The sequence below is a fragment of the Ceratotherium simum genome, chromosome 18 (genome assembly GCF_057802395.1).
Source record: "Ceratotherium simum simum isolate JZ-2026a chromosome 18, ASM5780239v1, whole genome shotgun sequence".
Lineage (NCBI taxonomy): Eukaryota > Metazoa > Chordata > Mammalia > Perissodactyla > Rhinocerotidae > Ceratotherium > Ceratotherium simum.
Window position 1 is genome coordinate 57839683 of NC_141917.1, and position 14579 is coordinate 57854261.

At 46.6% G+C, this 14579-nt stretch overlaps 1 protein-coding gene across 1 annotated transcript in view; it reads right to left on the bottom strand.

Annotated features, from left to right (window-relative positions):
• NWD1 (NACHT and WD repeat domain containing 1) overlaps positions 1 to 14579 on the bottom strand; it is a 65584-nt gene that overhangs the window by 22689 nt on the left and 28316 nt on the right. The window contains exons 10-12 of the mRNA XM_004422992.3: positions 10642 to 10839; positions 6902 to 7024; positions 582 to 790 (exon numbers count right to left, since the gene is read on the bottom strand). Coding sequence (XP_004423049.2) covers positions 582 to 790; positions 6902 to 7024; positions 10642 to 10839 — 530 coding nt within the window. The remainder of the gene's footprint in view (positions 1 to 581; positions 791 to 6901; positions 7025 to 10641; positions 10840 to 14579) is intronic.

The window sequence follows — 14579 nt, forward strand, 5'->3', positions numbered from 1 at the left end:
CATAGGGTTATGATTGATATAATGGAATAACACAGCAGAATAAGTATTGTTTTCAGATGCATGTGGAACATTTACAAAGAGAGACCATAAAACAAGTCTCAATACATTTGAAAGGATTCACATGATACAAATGGAATTAAGGGGAAAAAAATAACAGAAAGCTTTCTGGGACCCTCAGAAATATTTGAAAACTAACAGCGCACTTCTAAATAGCCCATGGATCACAGAAGAAATCAAAAGGGGAATTTGAAAATATTTTGAACTGAACGTAAGTAATACCATAACATATCAAAGTTCGTGGGATGTAGGTAAAGCAGTACTTATGGGAAATGTATAGCACTAAATGACTATAGCAAAAAAAGATGAACAGTCTCAAATCTTAGGGTCAGAAAGTACTATCAAGATCATCTAATGCAACTATGAAGTTTGAAACACCTTATAGCACCCACTCAAGTGGTTGTGTACCTCTGTTTACCAACCTACTTCAGTATCAGGAAGCCCCTCCTTATATAAACAGCATATTTCATCTTTGAATGCTCTGATATCAGCTTTCCTTTGGAAACAGGGCAGGTGTTTGTTACCTTTGAGCCAGATGCAGAATACACAACCTTCTTTACTTCATCCACATGAAGTCTCCAGATCTGGTGTTCAGTGGGATCTTTTGAGCCTCCATCCCAAATGGTGAATTTCTCCCTGCCAGAGAGTAAATTCCACAAGCGCAGCGTGTGGTCCTTCGAGGTGGAGATGGCGAACGTCCCTTCGGCCAACACTTGCACGCACCTCACCTCTCCTGCAGGCCAGGTGGGGGAGAGGAGATTAGCTGGGAACATTTTCACCTGCCAACTACCAAAACGCCCACTGGCTAGGAAATTCCCTGGTTTGCCAAAGAAAAGATGGATGGATTCAAACATATCTGATTTACAAATAATGGAATGTGGCAAAGCTAAATTGAGTGAAGTAACCTGTTAGAATTAAATCAATTTCCCAGGTGTTAAATCTGTAATAAACAGAGATCATGGAAATTTATAAAAGTTCACCATCATCTAGGGAGTGTTTAAAATTAATAAACGTAAAAAAAATTATGAGAGAAGATTGTATAATCTTGGACAGATATTTTCTAAGCAAAACAAGAAATTTGGAAGATATAAAGGGGAAAAATTGACCAACTGAATCACATAAAATTGTAAAACTTCAGGAGGATAAAATGTAGTTGAAAGGCATATGACAGATGGGGAGAAAATATTTGCTGTATATAACAGATAATTGGAGACTCTCCTTAATAAACACAAAGTTCTTACAAATAAGCCAGAAACATGCAAATAAGCTACTCACAAATTGGGCGAAGAATATAAACAGGAAATTTACAGAAACAGTAGAAGTAGACAATAAGCATTAGACAATGATGCTCGGTCTCACTAGCAATCACAAAACTGCAAGACGAAATACCACTGCCATTCCCACCACCATATTGGCAAAAAGTTGTATAGATTGCTCGCTGGACTGCTGGCAAAGATACAAGAAATCAGTTACTCTCGTACCTTGCTGATGGCAGTGTAAATTGATATGAATTTGTAAAAGGGTAATTTGGTTACATTTATTAAAAGTTAAAATGTACGATCTCTTTGTTTTGAGAATATACTATAGTTATGTAAGACATTGCCATTCGGGGAAGTTGGAAAAGGGTACGCAGAACTCTCTGTACTATTTTAGCAACTTCTAGTGAGCCTATAATTATTTCAAAATAAAAAGCTAAGAAAAAGAGGAAAAAAGGAAAAGTGTGCATACCATTTGACTAAAAAATCCCACTTGTAGGAATGAGTCTTACAGAAATAATAGCATAAGTGTGTGAAGATGCAGAAGGACGTTAATTGCAGCGTTGTTTGTATAAAAAGAAAACTGCAAACAACCTGTCTATGAAAAGGGAGTTGGTTAAATAATACGGCGCATCCATATAAATAATATTATGCAGGCATTAAAAATAATAAGATGGATGTATATATATATAGTGACTTGATCGTGATCATCATTATTATTATAATGGCCAATACTTGCTTTGGGCTTTCTATGTGCTGAGCATAGCCGTAAGTGGTTTACATGCATTAAACTCCTTGAATCCTTGTCACAACCCTGTGAGGTACTATTATTATCCTATTATACCAATGTGGAAACTGGGCACAGCTAAGTACAGTGACATTCCAGAGCCACATGGTTATAAAGCCATGATTTAAGCCTGGAGCCCAAACTCTTGACCACTACAAAATATTGTTACGAAGTGTTGTGACAAAAGTACATTGCAGCCCAGTATATAAAATAGCACAATCCAACTTTGACAAGAACTCAAAGTACACAAGCCTGTACAAGCTGTGTCTGCAGAAGCCCAGAGAGAAGTTGCTGCTGGCATATAACACGATCACTTCTGGAGGAGAGACTGAAGGAAGAGAGAGACTAAAGAAGGGAGTTTCATTTCTTCATAATTTGAATGCCAGCAGGATTGTGGGTGATTTTTATTTGTTGCGATATGGGTATTTTCAACCAAAATTTTTGTAAATAGTAATGCTTTACAATACATCCCCATACATAGAGCACTGTATTACTGTTAAATGAATTAGAGATATACATACATGACATGGAAAGAGAGAAAATATGCGATATTAACTGAAAAAAAAAACAAGGTTGCCAAGGCTTATATGACTATCTATATCTATATCATCTATATCTTTATCTATATAACTAAACACCCCCTGGGAGAAGGGATTAGAACAATATGCTGGTAAGTGTTTAACAACTGGCTCTCCAAGGGGGTGGGAGAAAGCCCTGCTTTGTGGCATTTGCCAACTTCCATGGCATAGATACTCCCACTGTGGCTGATTTCAAACCACTAACGTGATGCCACTGAACGTGGAGCTGGGGAGAGATACTCAGTAGCACAGATTTCCACCCTCTGGACACCACAGTCAAGAACACAGACAGCAGTAGAGTATTGTAGAATAAATAGGAAATGACGAGTTTTGAGTATTTATTACCTTGTTTTAATATAATTGATTTAACTGTAAGTTTCTATAATTTTTTTTTTTTTTTTTTTTTTGTGAGGGACATCAACCCTGAGCTAACATCCAATGCCAATCCTCCTCTTTTCGTTGAGGAAGCTTGGCCCTGGGTTAACATCCGTGCCCATCTTCCTCTGTTTTATATGGGACACCGCCACAGCATGGCTTGATAAGCGGCCTAGGTCCGTGCCTGGGATCCAAACCTCCAAACCTTGGGCCGCCAAAGCAGAGCGTGCGCACTTAACTGCTATGCCACTGGGCCGGCCCCATAAGTTTCTATAATTTAATGTTTAATAATGGCTGCATTTGACAACTGCCTCACAACATCCCTGAAAACTTCACCATCGGCTCTCACAAGCCAGTATGAACCCCTCCAGCATGCTACCATGAGATTGGAAACATTCACTTTCCATATTAGAATGCCTATAATGCTTTCAGTTTTTTTCAATAAATTGATTACTGAGTTTTTCTGATTACAAATAATAAGAGCTTGATGACTTTAAAAAAACAAATCAACGTCACCATTGGTAAATGGGCTCAGGTCTTAGACGGCTCACACACAGGAAAATACAAATATTGAACAGACCTATGGGAAAATCTCTATCAGTACCCACCTCGCTCCCACTCCCAGAAAAAAGAGTAAAATGAAAACATTGAATGTTGAGAGCTTTGGGGCTGAGGGGTATTTTATTCTGCTACAGCCTGTTTGGAAAACAATAAGGTGACACTTCTCAAAACCCAGAGAAATGTTCATACCCTCCAATTCAAGAATTCTACTCTCTGGAAATATTCAACAGAACGAAAAATTATTGATGAGTAAAAAGAGATTCATCCCAGCGTTATCCATGATAGCAAATAACTAGAAATAACCTAAATAAATAAATTCTGGAACATGACCTATCAAGAAAAATGAAATATTTTTGCTGCCTTTAAACATTATAAAGATGAAGATTCAATGGATCATAGCAGCATTATTCATAATAGCCCCAAATTGGAAACAGCGTAAATGTCCTTCAAATAACATTGCATTTTACATTCACATGGCAGGTCAGTGTCCTTCAGGTGATGAATGGATAGACAAACTGTGGTCTTCCATACAATGGAACAGGACTCAGCGATGCAAAGGAACAAGCTATTGAAACGTGCGAGAATACGGATGCACCTCGAGCCCATCATGCTGAGTGAAAGAAGCCAGATGCAAAAGATCACACAGCGTACGATTCCGTTTGTAGGAAATGTCCAGAAAAGGCAAATCTGTACACTCAGAAAGCACACGCGTGGTTGCCTAGGGCTGGAGGTGGGAGTGCAGATGGGCTGCAGAGGCGGCAAGAGGGAGGTTATGGAAAGTTCTGCAGTGGGATTATGGTGATGGTTTCACAACATGGCAAATTGAATAAAAATCATTGAATTGTACATTTAAAACAGGTGAAATGGTGTATAAATTACACCTCAATAAAGCTGTTTAAAAAAGATTCAACAGGGGCCAGCCTGGTGGTGCAGTGGTGGGTTTGTGCGCTCCGCTTCGGTGGCCCAGGATTCACGGGTTTGGATGTCGGTGCAGACCTGCCCACCAGTTACCAAGCCATGCTGTGCCGGTGTCCTATGTAAGGTAGAGGAAGATGGGAATGGATGGTAGCTCGGGGCCAATCTTCCCCAGCAAAAAGAGGAGGATTGGCAACAGATGTTAGCTCAGGGCTAATCTTCCTCACACACACACAAAAAAAGATTCAATGGCAACAAAATATTTACGGCAAAATGTTGAAGAAAAAAATAAAACAGTGTACACACTTAGAATGCAATAACATAACATTTTTAACATTTTAATTGAGATACAATTCACAAGCATAAAATTCACCCATTCATGTACAGTAGTACAATTCGCTGGGTGTGTATGTTCCCAGAGTTGGGCAGCCATCACCACAGGCTGGGCTTAGAATATTTTCATAACCTCAAAAAGCTGTTGCTCCTTTCCCTTTTCTCTCCTTATCATTTAACCCATTTTAAAGTGTATAATTCAGTCACATCTAGTACATTCACAACGTTGTGCAGCCATCACCCCTATCTAATTCCAGAACATTTTTGTCACCACAAAAGGAAATCCAGTCCCCATGAGCAGTCACTCCCCATCCCTCCCTCTCCCACAAGGAACCACTAATCTGCTTTCTGTCTCTCTGGAAGAGCCTGTTCTGGATGTTTCACACCAACGAATCAGGCACGATGCGGGCTGTTGTGACCTGCTTCTTTCACTGGATGTAACGTCCTGAGCCCCAGCCTCACGGCTTCCCTACTGTTCTGCAAACACGCCAACCTCGTTCCTCTCTCAAGGCCTTTGCACTGGCTGCTCCTGCGTCTGGGATGCTCTTCCCACCCGCCTGCCCTCTGCAAGCTTCTTCCTTCACACCTTTTGTGTCTTGGCTGAAATGTCCCTGCTCAGAGAAAAGCCTTCCTAACTGCCCTCGGTGAGCACTTTGGCTGTTGTAGCTCAGGACACCCTGTTGTCCCCATCACTTATCACAATTTGTAACTGCAGTGCTGTGGGCTCACCTTCCCAAATCCCTGAGTCTGACTCCGGGTGGAACTGGGGTGAGGCGAGTGAGGCATTTACCCAGGTGCAAAATTTAAGGAGGCGCCAAAAGACCAAATTCCCCTTTTGCCTCTGGCTCCGGTGTGGCTGGCCCAGTGCTGTTCCTCACCCCGTCCTTGAGGTGCGTGGTATTTATTCAGCATGGATTTTTTGCGTTGATTTCTTGATTTTTTAAAACATTGCATTGAAATATTATTTATCTTGCTGACTGAGTTTCTTTAACTTTGGGGGCACCACTAAATTTCACACCCAAGGTGTGTGCCTCACTCACCTCATCCTAGTCTCAGCTCTGGTGGGTCTCTCTTCAACATCTAGAACAGGGCCTGATACACAGTAGGCACTCAATAATTGATTGAACAAATAAACCATAACTGGGATGGGACTTCACAGAAATGAAAGCCTTACTTAGGCTCTGAGGGACTGTGGTAGACAAATTGCGTAAATGATCACAATTCTTTTTTTGTTTTGTGAGGAAGATTAGCCCTGAGCTCACATCTGTCGCCAATCCTCCTCTTTTTGCTGAGGAAGATTGGCCTTGGGCTAACATCTGTGCCCATCTTTCTCTACTTTATATGTGGGATGCCGCCACAGCATGGCTTGATAAGCGGTGTGTCAGTGCACGCCCGGGATCCGCACCCCGGGCCACCGCAGCAGAGCGCGCGCACTTAACTGCTACGCCACCGGGCCGGCCCCTTATCACAATTCTTTACCCTCCCTGATCTATACCTTTTGCAATGTGACTTTGTTCCTCCCATCAAGAGATAAAGCCTACTCCCCTACCTATTAATTCTGGACTGTTCTTGTGACTTCCTCTGGCCAATAGAATGTGACTGGGTGCCAGTTCCAAAGCCGGTTTCAGTCCTTAAACTGTAGGTTCCTGCTTGCCCTCCTGAGCCCCTGCCTCTGTCCGGGTAGCCTGCTGGAGAACAGAGACCACGCGGAGCAGAGTGAAGTCCTCTCAGCTGAGAACATCCTGAACCAGCCAGCTCCCAGTCGCCTGCTGACTGGCCAGATACGTGAGCAAGCCCAGCCGCCACCAGAAGAGCTGCCCAGCTGATCCCGGCCTGAACTGCCGGCCACGGAAGGGGAGCTACACACACAGCTACTGTCTGAAGCTACTACGTCTGGGGTGTTGTGTGACACGGTTATAGCTGACTGATGTATCACTTTGCTACAGAGAAGGGCCTCAGTGGTGAGGGGCTCTGGGAACTGACTGTTTGCTGTGCAGCACTGGGAAGAGGCTGACCATGCCCCACTTCCCGAGCCTCACCTGTGTGTCCAGGTAGGACGTGGGTCACCTGCTGCTGTTCCATGTCCCACACAGCCACCACGCCATCCTGGGTGCCAACCAGCAGCAGCTTCTCCTCCAGGCTCCACGCCATGGCAGTGATGCCTGCAGCCACAGAGACAACAGCGCAACGTCGGCTCCCATGCCTGAGTGCCCAGCCATGGGGTCCCCCACTTCACAGATAGGGAAACCGAGACATGGACATATTCAGTCCCTGGTCCAAAGCCACACACCCAGGAAGTGGCAGAGCCAGGATTTTGAAGCCAGTGCTGTCAGACATCAGATTCAGACTCTGGGCTGTAATTTTTATGTTGCTCTTAGGGACTGGACCACATCCCGACCGTCGGTGTCTCTCTCATTCAGCAGTTCTCACTCAGGGGCAATTCTGCTCCCCAGGGGACACTGAGCACTGTCTGGAGACATTTTTGGTTGTCACAACTGGGGACCAGGGTGCTACTGGCAACTGGTGGGTGGAGGCCAGGGATGCTGCTCAACACCCCACAGTGCACAGGACGGCCCCCACAGGGGATGATGGCACCCCAAGTGTCAACAGTGCGTGGTTGAGAAACCCTGCCCTAGCTGGATAAGACTCAGAAATGGAATTACATTGGCTGAGAATGAGGACCCTTCCTTTGACTTCTCTTTGAGTTCGACCTATGTGAAAAAATAAAGGCTGAGACCTCAAAGAAAAAAATATTTGCCAATAGTTTGGGCAAACACAGGCCAAGGCTGTCTGCAGGGTGGCTCCTGATTGGGACATCGCTGAGGAGAGAGGCACCGAGTTACACTGGAGGAAACACTGGCCCAGCTATCTGGAGACCAGACTGAATGCCCTCAGCTAAGTCCTTTTCATGCTCTGTGCCTCAGTTTCCCCATATGTAAAATGGTGGTGGAGGTGTTGAAATCAGAGGCAGTCCAGGTCTGAGAATCCAGGATTTTGTCCCTCACTGGGACAAGGAGTGAGGACATGGGATTTGTTTTTCCTTTCTTTTCTTTTCTTTTTCCTTTTTTTTTGGTCACTCACTCCCTGCGTGACCATGGAAATGTGAACTCAAACTTATCATTTTAAAAATGAAGAAACTGAAGCCCAGAGTGGGTAGGAGCTTTCTCAACTTCAGCATGAGTAGGGCTTGCACAGTGGGTCTGAAACAAAAAATATTTCCCTACCCCAGAAACAACAAAAAAGAAAAACTTTACTGGGAACTGTAACTTTCTATGCCTATGCCATGGCAGACATTACCAATTGATCACCGCACTATCTGTGATTTGTACCCCCACAGCCATTCTATCATTCTTCCTTTAGTAATAAAAATCACAGCCCACAGGTTTTAGCTGAGTACATGTTCACCCTAAGACCATATCTCCCAGGCTCCCCTGCAGTTGGAGAGGGCCAAGTTCTTGCAAATGAGACAGGAGCAAAAGTGGTAAGTTCTGCTTCTAGATCTGCTTAAAGGGAAGGGGCATGCCATCCACTTCCCCACTTCCCACTTCACACTGGCTGGAGTGCCATCATGATGGTAAGAGCTGAAGCAGCCATCTTAGGCCATTAAATGGAAGGCTTATATTGAAAATGGCAGACCAACAAGATTGAGACTCTAGGTTCCTGACATCCTGGAGACACTGTGAAATAAGAGAAACCTCAACTAAACTGGGTCAGGAGGGCCTGTAGGGGGCGCTCTCACTCCCCCATCACACACTGTCAATTACACCAAACACAAAGAGAGGTTGCTTGCATCTTCCACACGAAGTAGAACTACTTTACTAACTAAGGAAGTTTTCTCTCCCCACCTGGCAACAGTCCAGCCAATGAGAAACGCCGCAGCCCAGCCAATGAGAAACACCGCAGCCCAGCCAATGAGAAACACCACAGCCCAGCCAATGAGAAACGCCGCAGCTCAGGCAATGAGAAATGCCACAGCCCAGCCAATGAGAAATGCCACAGCTCAGCCAACAAGAAACGCCACAGCCCAGCCAATGAGAAACGCCACAGCTCAGCCAATGAGAAACGCCACAGCCCAGCCAATGAGAAGCCATTGCCACCCTGAACTGTCACTTTCCCCCAATGGACTTTCCTTTAGAACAGCCCCTCCCTACTCCCTCTTTTTCTCTATAAAAGCAGCTCCTCTCCTTTGTTCCTGGGATTGTCTATGGTTCACCACAGCATGCACGTCCCAAATTGCAATTCTTTTGGCTATTCTCGAATAAACTTGTTTTGAGGATAAAATAACTGGTGAATTTGCTTTTTAAATTGACAACACTGTACTACCTCTGCCAATGCTTGGACTGTTACATGAGAGAGAAATGAACTCCTATTTTATTTAAACCACTGCTATTTTGGCCTTCATTACAGAATCTGAACCTGTATCCTAACAAATATATAGTCTTTCCCATTAAACCAGATTTAGTCTCAGAATCGTCTCAACACAGCATTCTAGTGGTTGCCCCTAAATCAGTTCTTCTATGCATTGTACTTAGTGTCTCTTAGAATTTCTATTTTGGAAGCACTGTATCTTAGGAGTGTAGCTTTCCCTCCAATGCCATGTAGCACAGAAACTGCCTGAGTCACAATAACTGACATTTGAACCACAAGTTTATTGTATTCAGTGGCCCCATGATTAATGTGGGAGATTGTGGGTGGACAGATAAAGGGATGGATGAATGGAGGTGGATTGGTTGATAAGTGGATAGACAGATGGCTGGTTGGATGAGTGGGTGAGTGCATAAATAGGCATTAGATGGGTAGATGGATGAATCAACTGATAGATGGGTGGGTGAGCCGATGAACGGCTGAGTGTGTGGATGGATGGAGGGGTAAGTGAGTGGATGGGAGACGGCCAGATGAAGGAAACGGAAGGATAAGTCATGTGGACAGGGTGGAAAGAAGAATGACTAATGGAGTATGGATGGCTGACAGGTGCACGGATGGAAGGAGGGAAGGAAGTGTGCGTGGACGTATGGATGGATGCATGGATGGATGGAAGGAAGGGAGGGAGGGAGGAAGGATGGATGGATGGCTGACGGGCGCACGGATGGAAGGAGGGAAGGAAGGGTGCATGGATGCATGGATGGATGCACGGATGGATGGGGAGAAGGACAGACAGATGGATAGATGGATGGAAGGAAAGGAGGGAGGGAGGGACGGAGGAAGGGTGGATGGAAGGTTAGTTGGACAGATGGATAGATGGATGGAAGGAAGGAAGGGAGGGAGGGAGGAAGGATGGATGGATGACTGATGGAAAGATGGGTGGATGGAAGGGCAGATAGATGGAAGAAAGGAAGGAAGATGGATGGAAAGATGGATGACAAACAAATGGAGAGAACTAAATCCTCTTGTCCCTCTGACATTCTGGTGTTCAAGGGAGAATCTGCAAGTTTCATCAGCCTCTCAGGGGCCAGCCAGGCTTCCAGACTGACTAGCATGAGCATGTAAGTTGCAGAAACTATCTGTAAGATGGGCATTGAACGCAGACTTGAGACCCCAGAGGCAGTCAGCATCCCCTTGCCCTGGGCTCATTAGCAGTATTTACACTAGTAATCTACAGTCCCTGGGGGGCAGAGAGAGCCAAATCAGCATGAGATAGCAGGGGCAGGCCCTCAAGGCACCCTCGGGGCCTCCCGACTGGCAGAGGGGAGCTCCAGAGAGTAGCCCCAAACACCTGCCATCCTCTTCCCCGAGGCAGGCAGAGGCCTGGCAATACTTTTGCTACACTGGGGAGACCCACCTTTGTGACAGCCGGTGAGGGTCGCCCGGAGGGGTCCTCCCGGGGGCTGGAGGAATCCTCCAAGGGGCACCAGCACAGGGTGTGGGTACACCCGGAACCAGCTCTGGGCCTGTTGGCACAGCTGTCCCACCAGTGCCGGATGCGAGGTGGCAAAGAAATGAAGTCTTGCCAGGAGTTCTGTATACAGGATGCTTTTCTCTGCAAAAGAGGGGACACCAGTTAATGGGGGGTCACTGCTGCCTGGGTCGAACCCCCCTGCCATCCTCTCCTGCCTCCTCTGCTCTCCAGACACACTCGCCCCTACTTCAAGTGCTCCAGGCAGTTTCCAGTCTCAGGGCCTTTGCCCGTGCTGTTCCCTCTGCCTGGAATGTTTCCTCCTCCTCCCCTTCCCCGTCCTCAAGCCAATCGTCTCCTCATCCTCATCTTAGCTCAAAGGTCACTTCCTCTAAAAGCAGTCTCCAGCCCAATCTTCCACTCCTCCCACCCCCCGGAGCTCAGGTCTTATCACAGTTAGAATTTGACATTATTTTGTGTGTTTACTCGATGGCCCAGCCTCCCCCCACTACCCCAGACCTGGAGTTTCCTGAGAACAGGAGTGGCGTCTGCCTTGTTCACTGCTGTGCGCCTAGTGCCTGGAACATCACAGACACCCGACAAGTTCTGCTAGAGCAATGACGATCATTTCCCTGGCACCTCACAGTTGCTGAGCGTGTTAGTTCCCTGCAGCTGCTATAACAAAACCACCTGCGTGGCTTAAAACAACAGAACTTCATTCTCTCATGGTCCTTGAAGCGGGAAGTCCAGGTGTCAGTGGGGCTGAGCTCCCTCTGGAGGCTTGAGGGGAGGAGGCTGCCTGGCCTCTTCCAGTTTCTGGGGGCCCAGATGGTCCTTGGCTTGTGGCCACATCACTCCAGTCTCTGCCTCCATCTCCACACGGCCTCCTCCTCTGTGAGTCTCCATGTCTTCTCTTTTGCTGGGTCAAATCTCCCTCCGCTTCCCTCTTAGATGCCCACTTGTGATGCATTTAGGGCCTACCCAGATGATCCAGGATAAACTCTCCCTCTCAAGATCCTTAACATAATCACGTCTTTTGCCATATAAGGTCACGGTCACAGGTTCCAGGTTTTAGGAAGTGAATCTATTTGGAGGGAAGGGGGTAGTTTTTTCTGCCTACCACACAGAGGTATAATCATTTATTATTCCAAGTCTACAAAGGGGAAAACTGAGGCACAGAGAGGCTAAGCAACTTGCACAAGGTCACACAGCCAGTAAGAGACAGGAAACTGACCCCAAAATTTGATTCTAATGCCCAGTGAAGACCAGGGATGCTGAAGGACAGTTCATTTTGTCCCTGTTGTTGGCACGTCCCAACTGTGGGGCCTGGGGCAGTGGCGATAACTTCCTGTGCCTCGGTCTGCTGGTGGGTGAAATGGGGCGGGGCCAGGCCCAGGGGCAAGTGCCCCACTCACCCTGGGTGCAAAATTTAAGGAGGTGCCAATCAGCTCAGCCTTCAAGATATTTTTAAAAATTAAAACTAATGCCCTCCAAACCCACAATGAACCAAATATCAGCCTTTTAAATAAAAACAGGGTCAGAGACGGCATCGCGCCGAGTCATCCTGGAGCCAGAGGCAGCAGGAGAAATCAAGAACGCTGACCCGCTTTGAGGAGCCGGCAGAGAGGGCTGGAAGGCGCTGAGAGCACCTGGGTGTCCGCTGCGCCCTCTGGTGGTGACAGTCGCTCCTACACTTCCTTTTTCTCCTGGGCGCCGCGTGGTGTCCATTGAGAGATGCTCCCAGGAACATCTGTGATTGGGGCTTTAAATTTCCCCTCAAGCTGGGCAGTTGTGCCCAAGGCTGTTTTCCTGGGAACTCACTCCCTGCGAGGTTTACAGCTCCTGGCGAGCATGAACGTACAAGGAGGCTGTCAAGGGTGGTGGGCAGCAGCATTGTCCACGTGGGCGGATTCTAGGCACGCTTTAGCTCGAGCCTGCCTCCTGCGGAGGAGCGAGGCTGAGGCTCATCGTAGACAGGGCTCGTCGAAGGACGCCCACGCCAACAACACCGATGCTCACGGGACAGGAACAGGACCCTTGCAGGGACCAGGAGGACAGCGGGAATTGACTGGCACACCCTTCCCGGCAGCCCTAGGTGGGAGGGCCAACCGGGGTCCCCATTTTGCAGATGGGAAAACTGAAGACAGCAAGGCAGCGTGGGGGAGGGGTCAGGGACTTGCAAGGTCACAGCACCAGGAAGTGGCCGAGCCCAGATCTGCATCCACACCGCGGGGCTCCGAGTCCGCACTCTGGGCCATGACTGGCCTGTGTGGTAGGAGGGAGATGTGGCGAGGAGCCAGTGGGTGACGCCCTGCCCTCACAGGGCTCCGAGTCTTGTGGGGCAGGCAGGTGACAGCAAAGAAAACCAGCAGAAATCATAAGTAAGAGTTAAGATGTGGAAACAGGGTGCAGTGATGAGAAATGCAGGGGCTGGGGGAGCCAGGGGATGTCCAGCCAGGGGGGCCGGACAGGCTTCTCTTAGGAGTGGCCCTTGGCTAAGCTCCGAGAGAGGCACAGATGGGATATAGTGACTTAAGCACCTTTATAAAACCCTTATAAAAACTCTCAAATCAAAACCAGGTGGGAATTATATGATAAAAACTGTCCTGGCCACCTCACACCCATTAGGATGGCTATTATTTTTTTAAAAATCAGAAAACAATAAGTGTTGGCGAGGAGGGGGAGAAATTGGAACACTTGGGCACTGCTGGTGGGAATGTGGTGCAGCCACTGGGGAAAACAGTCTGACAGTTCCTCAAAAAATTAAATACAGAATCACCATATGATCCAGCAATCCTACTTCTGAGTATATCCCCAAAAGAATTGAAAGCAGAGTCTTGAAAAGATATTTGTACAGCCATGTTCACAACAGCACTATTCACAACAGCCAAAAGGTGGAAACAGCCCAAGTGTCCACTGATGGACGAATAGATAAACAAAAGCGGTGTATACGTATGGTGGAATATTATTCAGCCTTAAAAAGGAAGGACATTCTGACACATGCTACAACATGGATGAACCTTGAGGGCATTATACTGAGTGAAATAAGCCAGACACAAAATGACAAATACTGTGTGATTCCACTTATACGAGGTTCCTAGAGGAGTCAGATTCATAGAGACAGAAAGTAGGATGGAGGGTGCCAGGGGCTGGGGGAGGAGGATGGGGAGTTAGTGTTTAATGGGGACAGAGTTTCGGTTTGGGAAGATGAAGAGTTCTGTGGATGAATGGTGGTGATGGTTGCACAACAATGTGAATACACTTAATACCACTGAACTGTACATTTAAAAATGGTTAAGATGGTGAATTTTATGTTATATGTATTTTACCATAATTTAAAAAACCCAAAACAAACAAATGAAACTCCGACCCGGGCAGAGCATCCGCTGAAGACTCAGAGACCCTTCAAGCTCAGGGGCAGAGGGCGGGCCAGCCCCGCCCAAGCACTTGCCCAGAGAGCTAAGAGTGGTTTTTATAAATCAGTGTTTGCAACCCGAGGGGATGATGGAAGCCTCGACTTTGAACCCCAATGAAGCAAAACATTCTCCCCAGAAAGAGAATCTCCTCTTCCTTCTCAGTAATAGACCTGGGTTACCAAAAAGTTGTGCTCAATTATTATCATCATATTCTGAATTTCATCAATAAAAAAGTCTGTGGGAAAGTGTTTTCCCTCTTGTTTTACTAAGTATCAACAGAGTTTCCTTGATTTTTCCTGAAATATATCCTATCTGGCCCTTTGTGGAAACAGGTGTTGGGCTGGGGTGAAGGGACGGACATGGCTTTTGGTAGTTTTCACTCCAAAGCTCTTCCAGATTCAATTCAAAATTCTAGGAGCTGGAGCTGGGAGAAAGCCCACAGGTGTAGATAGGAGAGGTGTGTGGGTT